The following is a 16,722-nucleotide window of genomic DNA, read 5'->3' as shown; positions in this document are numbered from 1 at the left end:
TACCGTTTTTTTTAGATACCACATATAAGCAACATCATATGATATTTATCTTTCTTTGACTTATTTCACTTAGTATTATGATCTCTAGGTCCATCATGTTGCTGCAAATGGCATTATTTCGTTCTTTTTTATGGCTGAGTAATATTACATTATATATATGTACCACATTTTCTTTATCCATTCCTCTGTCGATGGTCATTTAGGTTGCTTTCATGTCTTGGCTATCGTAAATACTGCTGCAGTGAACACTGGGGTGCATGTCTCTTTTCAAATTATAGCAACACACTTAATCATGATACTTAATAGTTCCACGTCAGTACTGACTCTTTGTTTTCTTTTTTAATTGGGGTATAGTTGTTTTACAGTGTTGTGTTAGTTCCTACTGTACAGCGAAGTGAAGTAGAGTTCCTTGTGCTATACAGCAGGTTCTTATTAGTTATCTATTTTATACATATTAGTGTATATATGTCAATCCCAATCTCCCAGTTCATCTCCCTTCCCCCCTCCCCCGCTTTCCCCACTTGGTGTCCATACATTTTTTCTCTACATCTGTGTCTCTGTTTCTGCCTTGCAAACTGACTGTCATACAGAGTGAAGTAAGTCAGAAAGAGAAAAACAAATATCTCATATTAACGCATATATGTGGAATCTAGAAAAACGATACAGATGAACCAGTTCGCAAGTACTGGCTTTTTCAGCTGTTTATTTCTTCATTTATGAAGAGAGATATGTTAAAAGCACCCAGTTTGATCGAGGATGTGTTTCTTTCAGCTTATAGTTCTATAATAATTGTGTTTTTATATTTTGAGAATGGGCTATTTAGTGCACACAGGTATAGTTGTTACATCTTTCTGGTTAATTGAACATATTATAAAGCGTCCTTGTTACCTTTAAGTCTCCTTTATCCTTTTTTTTTGGTCTGATATCAATATAACTATATCAGCTTCCATTTCGTTGGTGTTTATATAGTTCATATTTTTATTTTTATTGATTTCTTTTTTTTGTGGTACGCGGGCCTCTCACTGTTGTGGCCTCTCCCATTGCGGAGCACAGGCTCCAGACGCACAGGCTCAGCGGCCATGGCTCATGGGCCCAGCCGCTCTGCGGCATGTGGGATCTTCCCAGACTGGGGCACAAACCCATGGCCCCTGCATCGGCAGGCAGACTCTCAACCACTGCACCACCAGGGAAGCCCTATATAGTTCATATTTTACTTTCAGTCTTTTTTATCCTTATAGATGAATGTTTTTTTTGTAAATAACATATATTTCAGTTTTTTTTCCCCGTGTGAAAAACTTTGGGTTTTTTTTTTGTTTTTGTTTTGTTTTTGCGGTACGCGGGCCTCTCACTGTTGTGGCCTCTCCCGTTGCGGAGCACAGGCTCAGCGGCCACGGCTCACGGGTCCAGCCGCTCCGCGGCATGTGGGATCTTCCCAGACCGGGGCACGAACCCGTGTCCCCTGCATTGGCAGGCGGACTCTCAACCACTGCGCCACCAGGGAAGCCCAAAATTTTGTTTTTAAATTAGTGCATTTATTCCATTTACATTAAGTGTAATTTTGATACAGTTATGTTTAAATTTACCATGCTCTGAATTGGTTTCTATATGTCCTGCCTGTTCGGGTTTGTTTTCTTTCCTTCTCCTTTCTTACCTTTTTTGAATTGATTTGACTGAGTATTGTTTATTAGTCAGTTTTCTGCCCACTTAGTTTTTACATATACTTTTTCTGTTTTCTCCTTAGAGATTATATTTTAATCCTTACTAGTTTAATAAGTTAGCACTTTTACCTCTTCTTAGATAATTGCAGGGACAATAGAACAACTCCATCTCTGTTTTCTTATTTTTTGATTTATATACTACTTTTGTTGTGCATTATTCCATTTTTGTCAGAGAACATATTCTATATGACTTCAATCTTTTTTAAACTTATCAAGACTTGTTTTATGGCTCAGCATATGGTCTTTCTGGTGAATGTTTTATGCACGCTTGAAAAGAATGTTTGTTGTACTATTGTTGGATATAGTATTTGTTGATAACAATTAAATCGATATCATTGACAGTGTTGTTCAAGATTTCTGTATCATTAATGCTTTTCTATATAATTGTTCTATGATTTCTTGAGAGATGAGTGTTGGAATTATCAACTATAATTATGAATGTCTGTATTCCCTATCAGTTCTGTCAGTTTTTGCTTCATGTGTTTTGAACCTCAGTTATTAGTGGCATGTACATTTAGGATTATTATATTTTCTTGATGATTTTATTTGTCATTATGAATTATTCTCCCTGACCTCTGGTAATTTCCCTTATCCTGAAGTCTCTTGTCTGATATTATTTATCAACACCAGCATTTTTATGGTTAATGTTTTCATCATATATCTTTTTCTATCACTGTGCTTTTCATCTGTAGTTTTATATATAGTGTTTCTTATAGATGGCTTATAGTTGAGGCTTTCTTCTCCTGCTTCCTTCAGTGTGCCTTTCAGTGTACAATTTCTTCCTTTTCATCAATGCATTCAGACCATTTATACTTTATGAACATTTTAAAGGTAACATTTCATTTTCGTGTTGTTTGCATTATTACTGACAATAAGTTAGTTTTATTCTTATTGTTCTTCCTTTTGTGATATGTTGTATCTGACTGCTTTTAAGGTGTTCTCTTTGTCATTGATTTTTTTAATGTGCCTTGTTGTGGTTTTTATATTTATTTAGTTAGTTTTGTTTTGCTTGAGGTTTATTTAGCTTCTTCGTTTGGTATTTTTCATGAAATTTGGGAAGTTTTTGTCAGTTATTTCTTCAAAAATTTTTTGTTTCCCCTTCTGCTTTTCTGGAACTGTTCTGCAGGCCACTGTGGCTCTGTTCATTGTTTTTAGACCTTTTTGTTTTCTGTGTACTTCATTGTGAATAGTTTCTATTGTTATGTCTTTATTTTCTCTTTTCCAATTAAGCCCATCTAGTCATATTTTTTTATTTCAGATATTATGTTTTTCAGCTCTAGAAATTCCATTTGATTCTCTTCTATATTGTCCCACATTCATCTTAGTTATGTTCATATTTTCCTTTAAATCCTTCAACATATTTAATAATAGTTGTTTTAATGTTCTTGTCTGCTAGTGTCACTATTTTTATTGTTTCTGGGTCTTTTTTTGTTGAAACTGAGTTTTGCCTTAGTTATGAGTCATGTTTCCCACTTCCTTTGTACATCTAGTAATTTTTTACTAGATATAGGTATTGGGACTGTTACATTATTTAGTGTCTATTTTTTGGTGTCTTCCAAGAATGTTGCACATTGTTCTGGCGTGCTTTCAACTAATATATGGATAGTTGTTTTTAAGTTTTGTTATGACGAATACAGGACTAGTTTATCTTTATTCCTAAGGTATGGTCTTTTTTGGACCTGAATTAGCTGGGTGTATATACATATATACATAGAGAGAGAGAGAGAGAGAAAATATACATATATATATATATATATACATAATGTCTTCTCAGTTTAGTAATTGCTATGACCTCTTGGGTTTATTATCTCTGTATCGTTGTCTAGAAAGAGTGTTTATGTAAAGATATGAGGCAGTCACTGAGCTCACCTCATTTGCTTCCCATGTTTCAGTGATTACAGTTTTGCATTACTCTTGCCCAGTCTGTGAAAACAATTGTTTTATATATATTGGTTTATGATGAGATGACTACTGCAGTACTGTTACGGCCTGAGCAAAATTTTCTTCCAAGCATTTTTCATAGATTTTAATTTTATATATATTTTTACCCATAAGACTTTTTTTTAGTATTTTATTTATTCAGCATTTATTTTGATTTAAATCACATCTACCTTTTCATGCATTTTTTTTCCCAGTGCAGGTTTGAAGATATTTTTCTCAGTTTTCATTTGTCAGAAAATGTCTTTATTTCAGTTTTATTCTTTTTTGTGTGTGTGTGTGGCATGTGGGCCTCCCACCTCTGCAGCCTCTCCCGTCGCGGAGCACAGGCTCCGGACGCGCAGGCCCAGTGGCCATGGCCCACGGGCCCAGCCGCTCCACGGCATGTGGGATCCTCCCGGACCGGGGCACGAACCCGCGTCCCCTGCATCGGCAGGCGGACTCCCAACCACTGCGCCACCAGGGAAGCCCTTTCAGTTTTATTCTTGAAGAGCAATTTCACTGTGTAAAGATTCTACTTTGGCAGATATTTTCTTCCATCACTTTGAAAATATCCCATTGTCCTCTGGCTTCCATTATTTCTTTTACAAAGTTTCTTGTAATTTTAGTTGTCTTTTTCAAGGTTATCTGTCCCTTTTTCCACCTTTGCATTTAAGATTTTTGTCTTTGCTTTTCAGGAATTTTATTATCATGCTCCTACACATTTTATTTATCTTTTCTTGGAGTTTGGAGTGCTTCTTAAATCTATGGTGTGGCATCTTTCAATTGATTTAGAAAATTCTCGACCCTGTCTTTTCAAATATTGTTTTTGCCCATTCTTTCTGTCTTTCCTCAGGAACTACAATTAATTTTATGTTAGAACTTTTCACTGTATGTGTCTTGAATGCTTTTATTCTGTTCATCCTTTTGTCTCCTTATGCTTCTAACTTGGTATTTTTTTCTGCCATCTCTTCCAATCACTAATTCTTCCTTGAGTTGACTCTAATTCTTTGTTAAATCTGTCCATTGAGTTCTTATTTTCAGTTCTAGAATTTCTATTTAGCTATTTCTTATAGTTTCTACTTACATGCCAAACTTTTCGATTTTATCTTCTATTTCTTTGTTTATTTTCCATGATCATTTAAAATTCCACTCTGATATCTTTATTATTTGAAAATCCTGTGGCCCTTTTTTCTTGGTTATTGAATATTGTCTTATTCCTTCATATGCCTAGTTCTTTTTTATTGTTACCAAACATTTTTTATCATGAGTTTTTTTGCAGTGAGTCATTCTGGTGGTGGACTTTTTCTCAGATCAGTAACTTTAAATGCAAAGGAACTTTAATTCCCAAAACTAAAATACAATCATTTAGAAAATACATCAGAATGTTTAGAAATAAACAGTGAACTAATGGCCCATGTGCTTCTTCATTCGTAGGGAAGTAACAAGATAAAATGGCATAGAAAAGTTAAAATTAAAGTTCATTTTGTATAGACATATTAATATACAGGCAATTGTTTCTTAGCCTGAAAAATATTAAGCAGTGGATTTCGACTGATTTCCTCTGTCTTACGGGTCAAAAAACAGTTTGTTGGTATGGAATACTGGAAAGGAAACCTAAATATCTGGGTTACAAATTTGTGAACACAAATACTTCACCACTTGCTGTTTGATTTTCTTCTAGATGTAGATTTACTCAGTAGCAAGCCAGCTATGTCTCAGGAGTCTGTAAATAGGAATACTGTGACTGTATGCAGTTTACTAATGGGATTAATGACTATCATAATTTTTAAGTACTGATGAGCATAAACACTATTTCTAGATATTTTCCATAGCTATAAAGTGATCTGAAAATATCTGATTCATATCGGTGACAGTGTCAGAGGTTCTGCTATTACTACTGTGGTTCGTTTTCTAACATTCAGAGTTGAAGAAAATGCTAAGGAAATGCTAAATTTTAGTTAGAGGTTAATGAACATGAAGATGTCATTTTTTTCTCCTCATTCATGTTCATAGATGCCCTGTATTTTTCACAGACCTTTTAGGGATCTGTGGGCCCTAGGCCAAACTGACACCTTTGAACTATAGAAAAATCTAGCATTTGTGTCAAAGAACTAAGTACATAGAATACAATGATATCTACTTGAACTAAAAATAGTAGAACTATTATAGTTTTAGTATGTGTGACTATTTTTAAAGTAATAGAATAGTTATTTCAAATTGTCAGAACTAAGTGTAATAATTTCTCATTACAGTTTTGGAAAGACATTGTTGATGATAATGAAGTACGTGACCTCATTTCTGACAGAAACAAGTCTCATGGTAAGTCAGTGAGAAAATATTTTAAATAACTTTGAAATATCAATAATAATAAGTGAAATATCAGTTTAAGTAAAATATGTTTTCTTCTCTTGTAGAAGGTACATCAGGAGAATGGATTTGGGAATCTTTATTTCATCCACCTCGAAAGCTGGGCATTAATGATATTGAAGGACAACGGGTACTTCAGATTGCAGTGATTTTGCGAAATCTTTCCTTTGAGGAGGGCAATGTTAAGCTCTTGGCAGCTAATCGTACCTGTCTCCGTTTCCTATTACTTTCTGCACATAGTCATTTTATTTCTCTAAGGCAATTAGGCCTTGACACATTAGGAAATATTGCAGCTGAGGTAAGCATGTGACAGTAGCTTAAAACAGTTTTTATAGTTAGCACAATATTTACTTTAAAATTTTAGGATGTGGGATTGTTATATTTGCCATAATTATAGAATATTAAATGCTTACATATAGTTTTTGCCTAAAGGTATTACACACTTTTGTGGAAAAAGAGAAATATTTGAAATGATGCTCCAGATTCATTGATGGCTATTCTCACAGTAATTACATTTTTTAAAGTTACGTAACATTGTTCGGCTCATTTTTATTAAATTTGAAATATACATTTGGATCTAAATTGGAAGAAGCCTACCTAAACAGTAGTGTCCTTTTTTTTTTTTCCAGCTTTTATTGGATCCTGTTGATTTCAAAACTACTCATCTGATGTTTCATACTGTTACAAAATGCCTGATGTCAAGGGATAGATTTTTAAAGATGAGGGGTAAGCGCTCACTTAAGTTTCTCATTGTCTAAAGTACACAAGCTTTTTATCATCTTTTAAAAGACAAATACATGTTTGTGTGTGTATGCTTTTCAGGCATGGAAATTTTGGGAAATCTTTGCAAAGCAGAGGATAATGGTGTTTTGATTTGTGAATATGTCGATCAGGACTCATACAGAGAGATCATTTGTCATCTCACTTTACCTGATGTGCTGCTCGTAATCTCAACACTTGAGGTGCTATATATGCTCACAGAAATGGGAGATGTAGCTTGCACAAAAATTGCAAAAGTAGAAAAGAGCATAGGTAAGACTAAACCACAAAAAGCATTTAAGTTATTTTCTTTATTAAGGAAAAAATATTTAATGTGGTTGCTGTAAAAAATCACAATTGATATTTGGGGTTTACTGTTTATTTTGAGGAGTCATTACCCTTTCAGACACGCTTGTTTGTGTTATTCTTTCTGTCTATTTTAGATAAGCAAGAAACTTCTATTATGTGTAAACCAGGATGCATGTGGCTATCAGTAATCTTTACTTCTTCTCTTTATTTCTATTACTATATATTAAATTTGAAATCAACAAGATGGCTATGTCTGACTCTGGGGGGCAGGTCCATCTGTTTCAAGTGGTCAGCTGCTACTATTAAGCAACTAAAGCTGAGTGGAACAAGCTTCCTTCTCTTCCTAGAAATGCTAGTAGTGGTATTATCTTCAAAATCATTGAACTCACCTTCAATGAGTTCAATGGGTTGTCAGTTTTAAACACACTTACTAAAACAAGTCACGTTAACATTTTACTCAGTGATTCAAATGATTTCTTTCTTTGACATAAATATTAAAATCAGAGTTAATAAAGATTTGGCTTGAAAAGTATTACTATTGAGAAATTAAGCTGTACTTTCCATTATCAGTGGTTCCTAAATCTGACTACACATCAGAATCACTTGGGAAGTTTTTTAAAAATGAAGATAGCTAACAGCCACTCCAGAGCTTCTAAATCAGTCTTCAGAGATTGAGCCTAAAAATCTTTTTTAAGGATCCACAGATAATTCTGATGTACAATGATTCACAGACTGGCATTTGAGAAGCAGCGTTTTATATATGTATAGCATGTGTTTTTCAACGATGTCATTGTTTTACAATATTATTGACTAATAACTGTTGGTTTTTATTTTAGACATGTTAGTGTGTCTGGTTTCCATGGATATTCAGATGTTTGGCCCCGATGCACTGGCTGCAGTAAAACTCGTCGAACATCCAAGTTCCAGTCATCAAATTTTATCTGAAATTAGGCCACAAGCTGTAGAGCAAGTCCAAACCCAGACCCATGTAGCATCTGCCCCAGGTTAGTGTTTTTGTATAATCTTTTTCAATGGGGTTATTGGTATGTCAGATTTAATACTACAGATAAATTTAAATATGCAGCACAGGGAACTGATATTTTATAGTAGAGTAGCCTAAATGAGAATTGAGTATGTACTTTAATTTCTTAGACATTATACATTCCAGGAGCAGCAGGATCAACGTGAGCACAGAGGAAGAATAGTATAATAGAGAAATGAAGTTGAGAAGGATTTAGAGTAGTGTGAAGGATTAGATATTATTCACAACTGTGAAAGTATTAAGTGCCCTAATGGGTTTGTGATTTCAGTCATTGGAAATTGATAGACCAGGAATTGGGTAATCATATGCTGCCTTATAATTCTCTCAGGTGGTCATCAGAATACGTAAGTATAATACCCCTATTATTTCTAAATCTTGGACCAAACACCACAGAATCAGTAGGATCAGACATGTGTGCATGTGTATACAAATGCTAATACATGTGTATATACCTGTACTTGTGCACCCTTCCTAGGATCCCATGGGTCAATGCTATTTAATTCAAATATCTTTAATTAGAATTCGGACCTGTCCTTCAGCTCTTGGACTTCTTTCTCCTGGTTCATTATGAGTTACAATTTTTATATTTTAGCACTCTCAGCCTTTTTGTTCTCCACCTTCATTTGTCCTAACAAAAACAATCCATCTTTCACCTCACCTGCTCTCTTACCATTCCCAAGACATTTCTCTTTCCTTGTTTTTTAATGGAGGATGCTCACTTTCTCAGTTGATCTTAACACTTTGTAGTTACTCTGGGAGCTGTGTGGCATGAATTTCTTCAACTTCTTCCCCCTTCCCTTATAAACTTATTAGTATCTGAACTCATTCTCCTTCAACCCCTTGTGTCAGGAAGAGATGTTAACTACTTCTGAATCTGTACTCTGAATATCAGTCTTTCCCAGCTACTCATTCCTATATCTTAAACCTCTTTTTCTTTACTTGCTTCTTCAGCCTAGAAATACATTTAGATCTTTCTCAACCTCTCCCACTATCCTTAAAACAAAAATCTCATTATCCTTAATCTTTAACTACCACATTCTTTTAATCACCAAATCTTGTTGAGTCTTCCTAAATACTCTATCTGGCCTTTTTGATTGCCAGTACTTATGACTCAGTTCAGACTCTCCTCATCTCTCTCCAGCTGTCTTGTTCTCCTCTCATTTAATATTATCAAAATTGTATACTCTATTTACACAAAGTATGTAATATGTATCGCATATCTCATTGATTTCCATTATGTCTTTCTGCAGTATATGGTAGAGTTGTATCATATGTGCATTTAACTTACTTGAATTCAACTAACAGAACTGGACAGTAATAGAAGGCATGAAATAAGTAGGTAATTTTGACTGCTGATCTATTCAGTGAGCTTTCATCCATAGGCAGTAGATGTTAAAGAGCCCAATACATATTGGAGAATCGATGATCAGAAATTAACATTTCTCAACCTTGAAAAGGAAATGAAACAGTTCATACTGCCAGTTAAGTGGGTAGTGGGGGTATACTTTTATTCTTAAAGGAGAAACTTTTAAATTAATTTAAAAGATTAAGTTAATTGAGGGCCATAGAGAAACTGTTCAACAAAGAGTGGAATTAATAGATTGTCAGTGATACATTGAACTATAATGGGTCATTTGAAGAATATTCAAAGGTAATTTTGATGAAAACTACTATTTTTTGCCTTATTGCTGACCTGTGACCTTAACAAATGAACCCACCCCCCAAACTAAGAGTTGATCCTCATTGGCAAATGGATAAAATTAAATATTGAGAGTTGTGGCTTGCTTGCGTAGTAGTAAGTCATTGACAGAAGTTTGAATAGGCCTCTAAGAACCTAAAAGAGTTCATTTTTGAGCTGGTGAGCACTTTATTATTTGCTCATCGTGAATGACAACTCTGAATTGTTTGATTAGTTAAAACACTTATAGTTTGGCTTTTCCCCCCATAGTTTGTTTAATACTGCTTTCTAATGGAATGGTCATCTTCAAACTTTTTGCTCACTTCTGCTCATCACTATGAAAACTTGCATGACCTTTCACCCATTTTTAAGTTGACATCTGAATTTCTTTGTCATAATTTAAATAGTTGCAAATAATATGTTTTTGTGTATATTAAATTGATATTTCAAAATAAAAGTTACAACACTTTTTGTATCCAGTGGAGTATTGATGCTTACCACCATCCATTTAAAAAATAACACAAACTCGTAATATTAGAAATTTTATACTATCCCTCTTTCTCCTTGAACTCATATCCACCACCCTATCAATGCTTACCTAGACATTTTAATTTAAAGTTTTTCAGGCTTCTGTTGTAAAGCTGTAAGTGTTTAAAAATTTATTTTATTGTTACAAGTTTTAGTAATAAATAGTACATAAATCAATAGTAAATATATTACAGATTTTTGTAAATAATTATTAAATAAAAGATACAATTATTGGAAGTACATCTCTTAATGAGATAGACAAGACATTTTTCCCCTTGTTCTCTGGAAAGTATTACTCTAGTGTGTTGCTGAATGAATTTTTTTTGTGTGTGTGGTACGCGGGCCTCTCGCTGTTGTGGCCTCTCCCGTTGCGGAGCACAGGCTCCGGACGCGCAGGCTCAGCGGCCATGGCTCACGGGCCTAGCCGCTCCACGGCATGTGGGATCTTCCCGGACCGGGGCATGAACCCGTGTCCCCTGCATCGGCAGGCGGACTCTCAACCACTGTGCCACCAGGGAAGCCCTGAATGAATATTTTTTATTGCTAGAATAAAATTGGGTTCAGCATTAATTTTATCTGTTTTTCCTTTTTATAGATTTAAGTTGGAAATCTAGTTCACATCAATAAGTAGATGAGGGTAGAACTTAAAATTCTTTAAATTTCTTCAGAATTATCTAAAAATTATTAAAATTGTATTTAATGATCTTCTGACATTTTGAGTTCTCCTTTGTTTTGGTTGAAATCAAAGAATTAACAGTACTTGACTTATAAAATTATTTGTTGCCCAGTCATTATATATACTTACTTTTAAGTTTATTGAAAATGTATCAAAAAGATATTAACAAGATATGACTGTAAATTATAAGTTGCTGCTCTTTTACTTAGATGTACCTTGTTTAACCTAATATATTCAGGAAGTGTTAGCACAGTGGTTCTCAAACTTTACGGTGCATCGGAGTCACCCAGTGGGCTTAAGTGCTGATTTCTGGGCTCCATACCCTGAATTTCTGATTCAGGTGGATTGGAGAATTTTCATTTCTAACAAGTTCCCATGAGATGCTGATGCTTCAGGCCAGGGCACTATACTTTGAGGACCACTGGGTTAGGAATATTTACATAGCTTTTTATCATGTGCATGAATACATTTTTGTCAAAGTCTTGGCACTGGAGATTTACCTCATTCAGTTATAGAAAATGTCTGCCACATAATCTAACGGTTAAAGTTAGTCTTTATTATCAAAAGTGTCTTGCCTCAATTTGTTATTTAGAAAAAGTCCAACCGTATTTTTCAATCCAAGAAAACATGTTACTTTGTGTTCCCATTGATACCTTCCTTATTTCAGAATTCTGAGATAGTTAAACTTGTCATGAGTTTGTCATGTGAATGAAATAAGATGCCACCACCTTCAATATTACTTTAAAATATTCTGAATGCTTTACTTACACAAGATTGTCTCAAAAGTAATGCACTCTTTGATAGTAATTGAGGGATAGAGGAGGAAAGGACATTAAGCAAAAATTGTCATCGCTTTATAATATATCTGAATTCAGAACACACCAAAGGGCCAGAATACCCAATTTCTAATGCCCTACATTGCCCTTAACTATAATATATAAAACACTGGGATAGACCAGAAGCCCTACCCTAATACCTTGGTTTAAAGAAGTTTTGTGGACACTAATATTTCCACTTCTCCCTTTGGTATTCCAGAGGTTTTTACACCATCGTCATCATCATCGTAGCTAACATAGTAACACTTACGTGCCAGGCATTGTTTTAAGTGACTTACATATAAACTCCTCTAATCCTCATGACGATCTATGAGGTCAATGTATTGTTACTTTTCCCCATTTTATAGTCAGAGGTTAAATAGCTTTTCCAGCTAGTGAGTGATGGAACTTTAGAGCCAGCCTCTCTGGCTCCAGAGTCATGCATTTAACTGTATCTTACAGTGCTGTAAAGGATGGGTGAGAGTTAAGACTTCCTATTCCAAGATGGTTAAAGAGCAGTCATCAAAGAGGAGGTCATGTTTTCAGGCAAAGCAGTTTTAGGAGGGAATATATACAAAACTTTGAGTATCTGAAAATTGATTCCTCTTAAAGTATAAGTGCCTTTGTATCCTTTGGAATGTCTTCAGGTGTCCTGAGGACAATGCTTTTCATTTTGTAGCCACTTTTATAGTAATTATACATTTCAGGTTTATGCTTTTAATTTAATTGAGGCTGTATCATTCTTTATGCATTGTTTATAAAGTTTCTCATAATTTCAACATAGTTTCTAATGTTTCCTGCAATAGGTTGTTATTTGATTCAGATTTCAGTCAGAGTAGGGTATATTCTGAGAGTATAATTGATGATGAAAAGGGGAGAAGATTTCTACATAGGTTTAGGCCCTAGAAGGGTATTTTCTGTAACAGTGTCATCAAGTTAGAGAAGAAAAAAGATAGGCTGGGGTTGCCCAAGGAAAATAATTTTGGTTCTAATTATTATGTTCTATTAAGAAGCAGAATATCACAATATGGCTTCTGAAATGTGACAGACCTGAATTCAAATTCAGCACCCCTAAAAGAAGGCTTTCCAGCTACACCCTATCTCTAGCTCTGCTATTTCCATCATGTGTTCGTTTGTGAACTTAATGTCTGAGCTTTAATTTTTTCATTTGCAAAACGGGGACAGTTAAATTTAGAACTATATAGAAGATTAAAACAAATCACATAAATATAAATGGCTTAATACAGAATAAATATTTACAACTGGCTGGCTGCTGTTAGCTGTATCCCAGTGGAAGCCTGGGGTCTCATCAGACAAAGGTCAAGATTGCTTCAGATCATTCACAGATTGGGCTGAGCTGTGGGGCTCCTCTATTTCCCATAATTTAGAAATTCATTTGTTTTTTTTTTTTGAGGGTTCTGAGAAGTTTTGCTAAAATGTCACCTGAAAAAAAGTAGGTACATTTTGTAGGTTTAAAAAGTGTAAGTTAATAATGCTAATTCAATGGTGAAACAGTATAATTTTTATCTATAAATATGTAAGATTCATATTTTATTATAAACTTATTGTAATATGACTAAGTTTATATTATCTCTTATTTTTCTTGTTTTCATTAGTTCCAACATAGAAGTTAGCTATTTGTTCATCACACCCAGAAATTTTATATATGCCACTTATAGAGTTAATGTTAATCTTTTAAATTCAGAAGTGAAATTATTTGTGATGCAATCTGCTTCTGTAACTAAACTGAGAGATGCTTATTTATTGACGTGTTGTGCTGTGTGACCTTTGCCTAGTTATTTTAATCACTTTGAGTCTCAGGTTCCCACCTCACAGAATTAAGAAAGGTAATATAAAGTTAAAACTCAGTGTCTGACAATGGAAAAAATAGAGTTTATATTAGTGAAATAATCCATATTATCGTTATTATTCAGATGATTGCGAGGTTAAAAAAATAGTTTGTATGAAGCATCTAAGATAGTGCCTGGTATAATATGTGCTCCATTATAAGTTTCTTTCTCAAATTTGTATATTTTCAATATGTTTATACACCTTTTTAAAAGGTATTCATTGTCAATATTAATTGCTTCAGTATCCATTAACTAAATATGGCATATAGTTTTAAAAAATGATGTAGCTAATGTATTTTTTTCTTTAGCTTCCAGAGCAGTTGTAGCACAGCATGTTGCTCCACCTCCAGGAATAGTGGAAATAGATAGTGAGAAGTTTGCTTGTCAGTGGTAAGTGGTCTATTTCTATTAAGGCTTTATCCTTGGGAAGAATAAAGCAAATGAGAAAAGGAAATGTATTTCAGCAGTCATCCAGAATGTTTTACTCTGTATTTCTTTTTAGTTAGGGTAGGATATCATTTATACAAAGAAAGGGCAATGTAAAATCACTTCACCTGTATTTTGGAATAGTTTGAAAAAAAATATATTTATCAGAATTTTCAGAGTAAAATAGTCTTTGACTAGAATTTCATTAAATTACACCACTCCTTTTCAAGTAAAATTTGTGTTAAAAGTTATCATTGGCTTTGTAGAAAATAAGGTTTGTCAGATTATAGAATTTGTTTTCTTAAATTAATGTTTTATTAAAACTGAATTGGACTGACTTTAAGAAAATAGAACCAGATTTTGTTGTTAAATGTCCCTCTTTTTGAGCAAAAGCAAAGCTTCTCATTCATTGCTAGTTAATTTTTCCTTTTTGTGAGTAGTAAGGGGTAACTAATCAAATAATAGAATAGCCAGTATGTCTACATTGAAATAATCAACTTGAAAATAATATTTTCTTGAGAAGACTGACTGGTCACATCTCAGCCACTTTCTGAAAAAAAGAAATGTAGACTTGGTTAGAACCGTTTCATTTTTTCATGGCTAGTTGCCTCTACATTGTTTATGAATTTCAACTTTAATTCTTTAGAAGATTAACAGATTGAAATGTAAGATCACTTTTCAATGATGTATTACTTTAAAAAATTTCTTTCTTTGATCCCTTTTCCCCCATTCTCTAACATTATTTTTCTCCCATTCCATGCTCCTGTCACTCTGTGTTCCATATTTTTGGTGCTTTGTTATCTGTGTTCCTATGACTATTTTCTCTACTTTTCCACTTTGCTTAAATCAGGTTTATGGTAATATCTCTAATTATTTGCTTTTTCCTCACGTTCTATATTGTTACACCTTGACCCTTTATATATGATGAATCTTATCCAATAATATTTGGAAATATTTATCTTCTATATTGAAACCAAAACAAGTTTTTTGTGTCTGGTCTTTTTGAAAGCTCAGTACTCAAAGGGTTATGAAAGTTGGAAAAAATATGTACCACATCCAATGTAAAATGTGTGTGTGTGTGTTATAGACTTGGTCTTATAAATCCCTGTTGCATATTTCTGCCATTTCTAGGGAGGAGGAGGAGAGAAGCATTTTAAACTATTTTATCATAATTATCATTTGATTCAGTTAATAAGAAACAGCTGTAGGTTGGCCTGTCATGTATATGGTGAGTCCTAGAAAGAGTCCTATAAGGATAACTAGGCCTCTGATCCCAATTTATAGGTGAAGTCACTTTATGACAAAGACAAACTGAAGTTTGAATTACCTTGTAATTGATTAGGAATAGAGTCTCGGAAGGGGAAGGGGAGTGTGCAGCATGGGAAGTATCATTGTTTTAGGAAGTAGTTAAAAGCTTTGGGAGAGTTTTTCCTGAAGAAATTTAATCCAAGAGCAACAGAAGTTTAACTTTAAGTTCAGTTTTTCCTCCATTTGTCACATCACCAACAACTCTTAATTGGGAACTTCTGTTATATTTTGATTATTACAAGACAGGAACCTGAGTATTCACTGAATAAAATTTGTTGTAGTATATTTGTTGCCAGCAGACCAACCCTGCTGGTGTACTCACATCCCAGTTTTTATATTTGTTGATAATGATTTTTTTATACTAAAATAAGTATGATTAACTAATTTCTTTTTATTTTATTTACTCTGTCTAAAACCTAGCATGTATTTTTGTTAATAATACGTGAGACAGTGAAATTTGATTAATAGACATAATTATTAGTTTATAACACATTGCCTTCAAATGGTTTTGTATATTTAAGTATGGACTCTCCTATAGTATATTGCATAATGCCATATATTTTTCTCCTCTTTTAGGTTAAATGCTCATTTTGAAGTAAATCCAGATTGTTCTGTCTCTCGAGCAGAAATGTATTCTGAGTACCTATCAACTTGCAGTAAATTGGCTCGTGGTGGAATCCTAACATCAACTGGATTTTATAAATGTCTTAGGTAGGATTTATATTTCATAACTTTAAATAAAGTCAATTTTCATCATTTACAACACCCCTTGCTCTTTAGAGAACACACCAGCTATCTACCTAGTTTGAAATATCTCCACTACTTGAAATTTTGTATAGTTAGATTGTAGCGTGATGGAAGTTTAAATACAAGGGAATTTTGGAAATCACATCTGGTGTTTGTGGTCAACCATTACTAGGCTTATCAAAGAAAGAAAAGGAAGAAATCACGTTTACTTTTTTTGCACCTACTTTTATGCATTAAAGACATGGCTTTCACCCTTTTAAGTCTTGACTAATAGTCTATAACTAAACTCTGTCCTCAAATATTATGGCTTTTTTAATATATATACATTTATTTATTTGTTTATCTTTATTTTTGGCTGCATTGGGTCTTCGTTGTTGTGCATGGGCTTTCTCTAGTTGTGGCGAGTGGGGGCTACTCTGTTGCGATGGCTTCTCTTGTTGCGGAGCACAGGTTCCAGGCGTGCAGCCTTCATTAGTTGTGGCTCGTGGGCTTCAGAGCACAGGCTCAGCAGTTGTGGCGTACAGGCTTAGTTGCTCTGCGGCATGTGACATCTTCCCGGACCCATGTCCCCTGCATTGG

At 34.1% G+C, this 16,722-nt stretch overlaps 1 protein-coding gene across 3 annotated transcripts in view; it reads left to right on the top strand.

Annotated features, from left to right (window-relative positions):
• The window catches only part of ARID2 (AT-rich interaction domain 2), a 170,524-nt gene that overhangs the window by 98,858 nt on the left and 54,944 nt on the right, over positions 1-16,722 (top strand). For 2 of the 3 annotated variants that reach the window (XR_003430079.1, XM_027093543.1), the window contains exons 6-12: positions 5,891-5,957; positions 6,053-6,303; positions 6,635-6,731; positions 6,828-7,037; positions 7,910-8,077; positions 13,971-14,052; positions 15,973-16,107. Coding sequence is in view for 2 of the 3 variants with exons in the window: in XM_027093543.1 (XP_026949344.1) it covers positions 5,891-5,957; positions 6,053-6,303; positions 6,635-6,731; positions 6,828-7,037; positions 7,910-8,077; positions 13,971-14,052; positions 15,973-16,107 (1,010 nt within the window). In the remaining variant the exon portion in view is untranslated. The remainder of the gene's footprint in view (positions 1-5,890; positions 5,958-6,052; positions 6,304-6,634; positions 6,732-6,827; positions 7,038-7,909; positions 8,078-13,970; positions 14,053-15,972; positions 16,108-16,722) is intronic. The other variant, XM_027093544.1, reaches the window with a different exon arrangement.

Source organism: Aethalodelphis obliquidens, unplaced genomic scaffold (genome assembly GCF_003676395.1).
Source record: "Aethalodelphis obliquidens isolate GAN/ISIS:26980383/991018 unplaced genomic scaffold, ASM367639v1 scaffold84, whole genome shotgun sequence".
NCBI classification, from domain to species: domain Eukaryota; kingdom Metazoa; phylum Chordata; class Mammalia; order Artiodactyla; family Delphinidae; genus Aethalodelphis; species Aethalodelphis obliquidens.
Note: the sequence above shows the minus strand (reverse complement) of the source record. Positions and strands in the feature narration are given on the sequence as shown.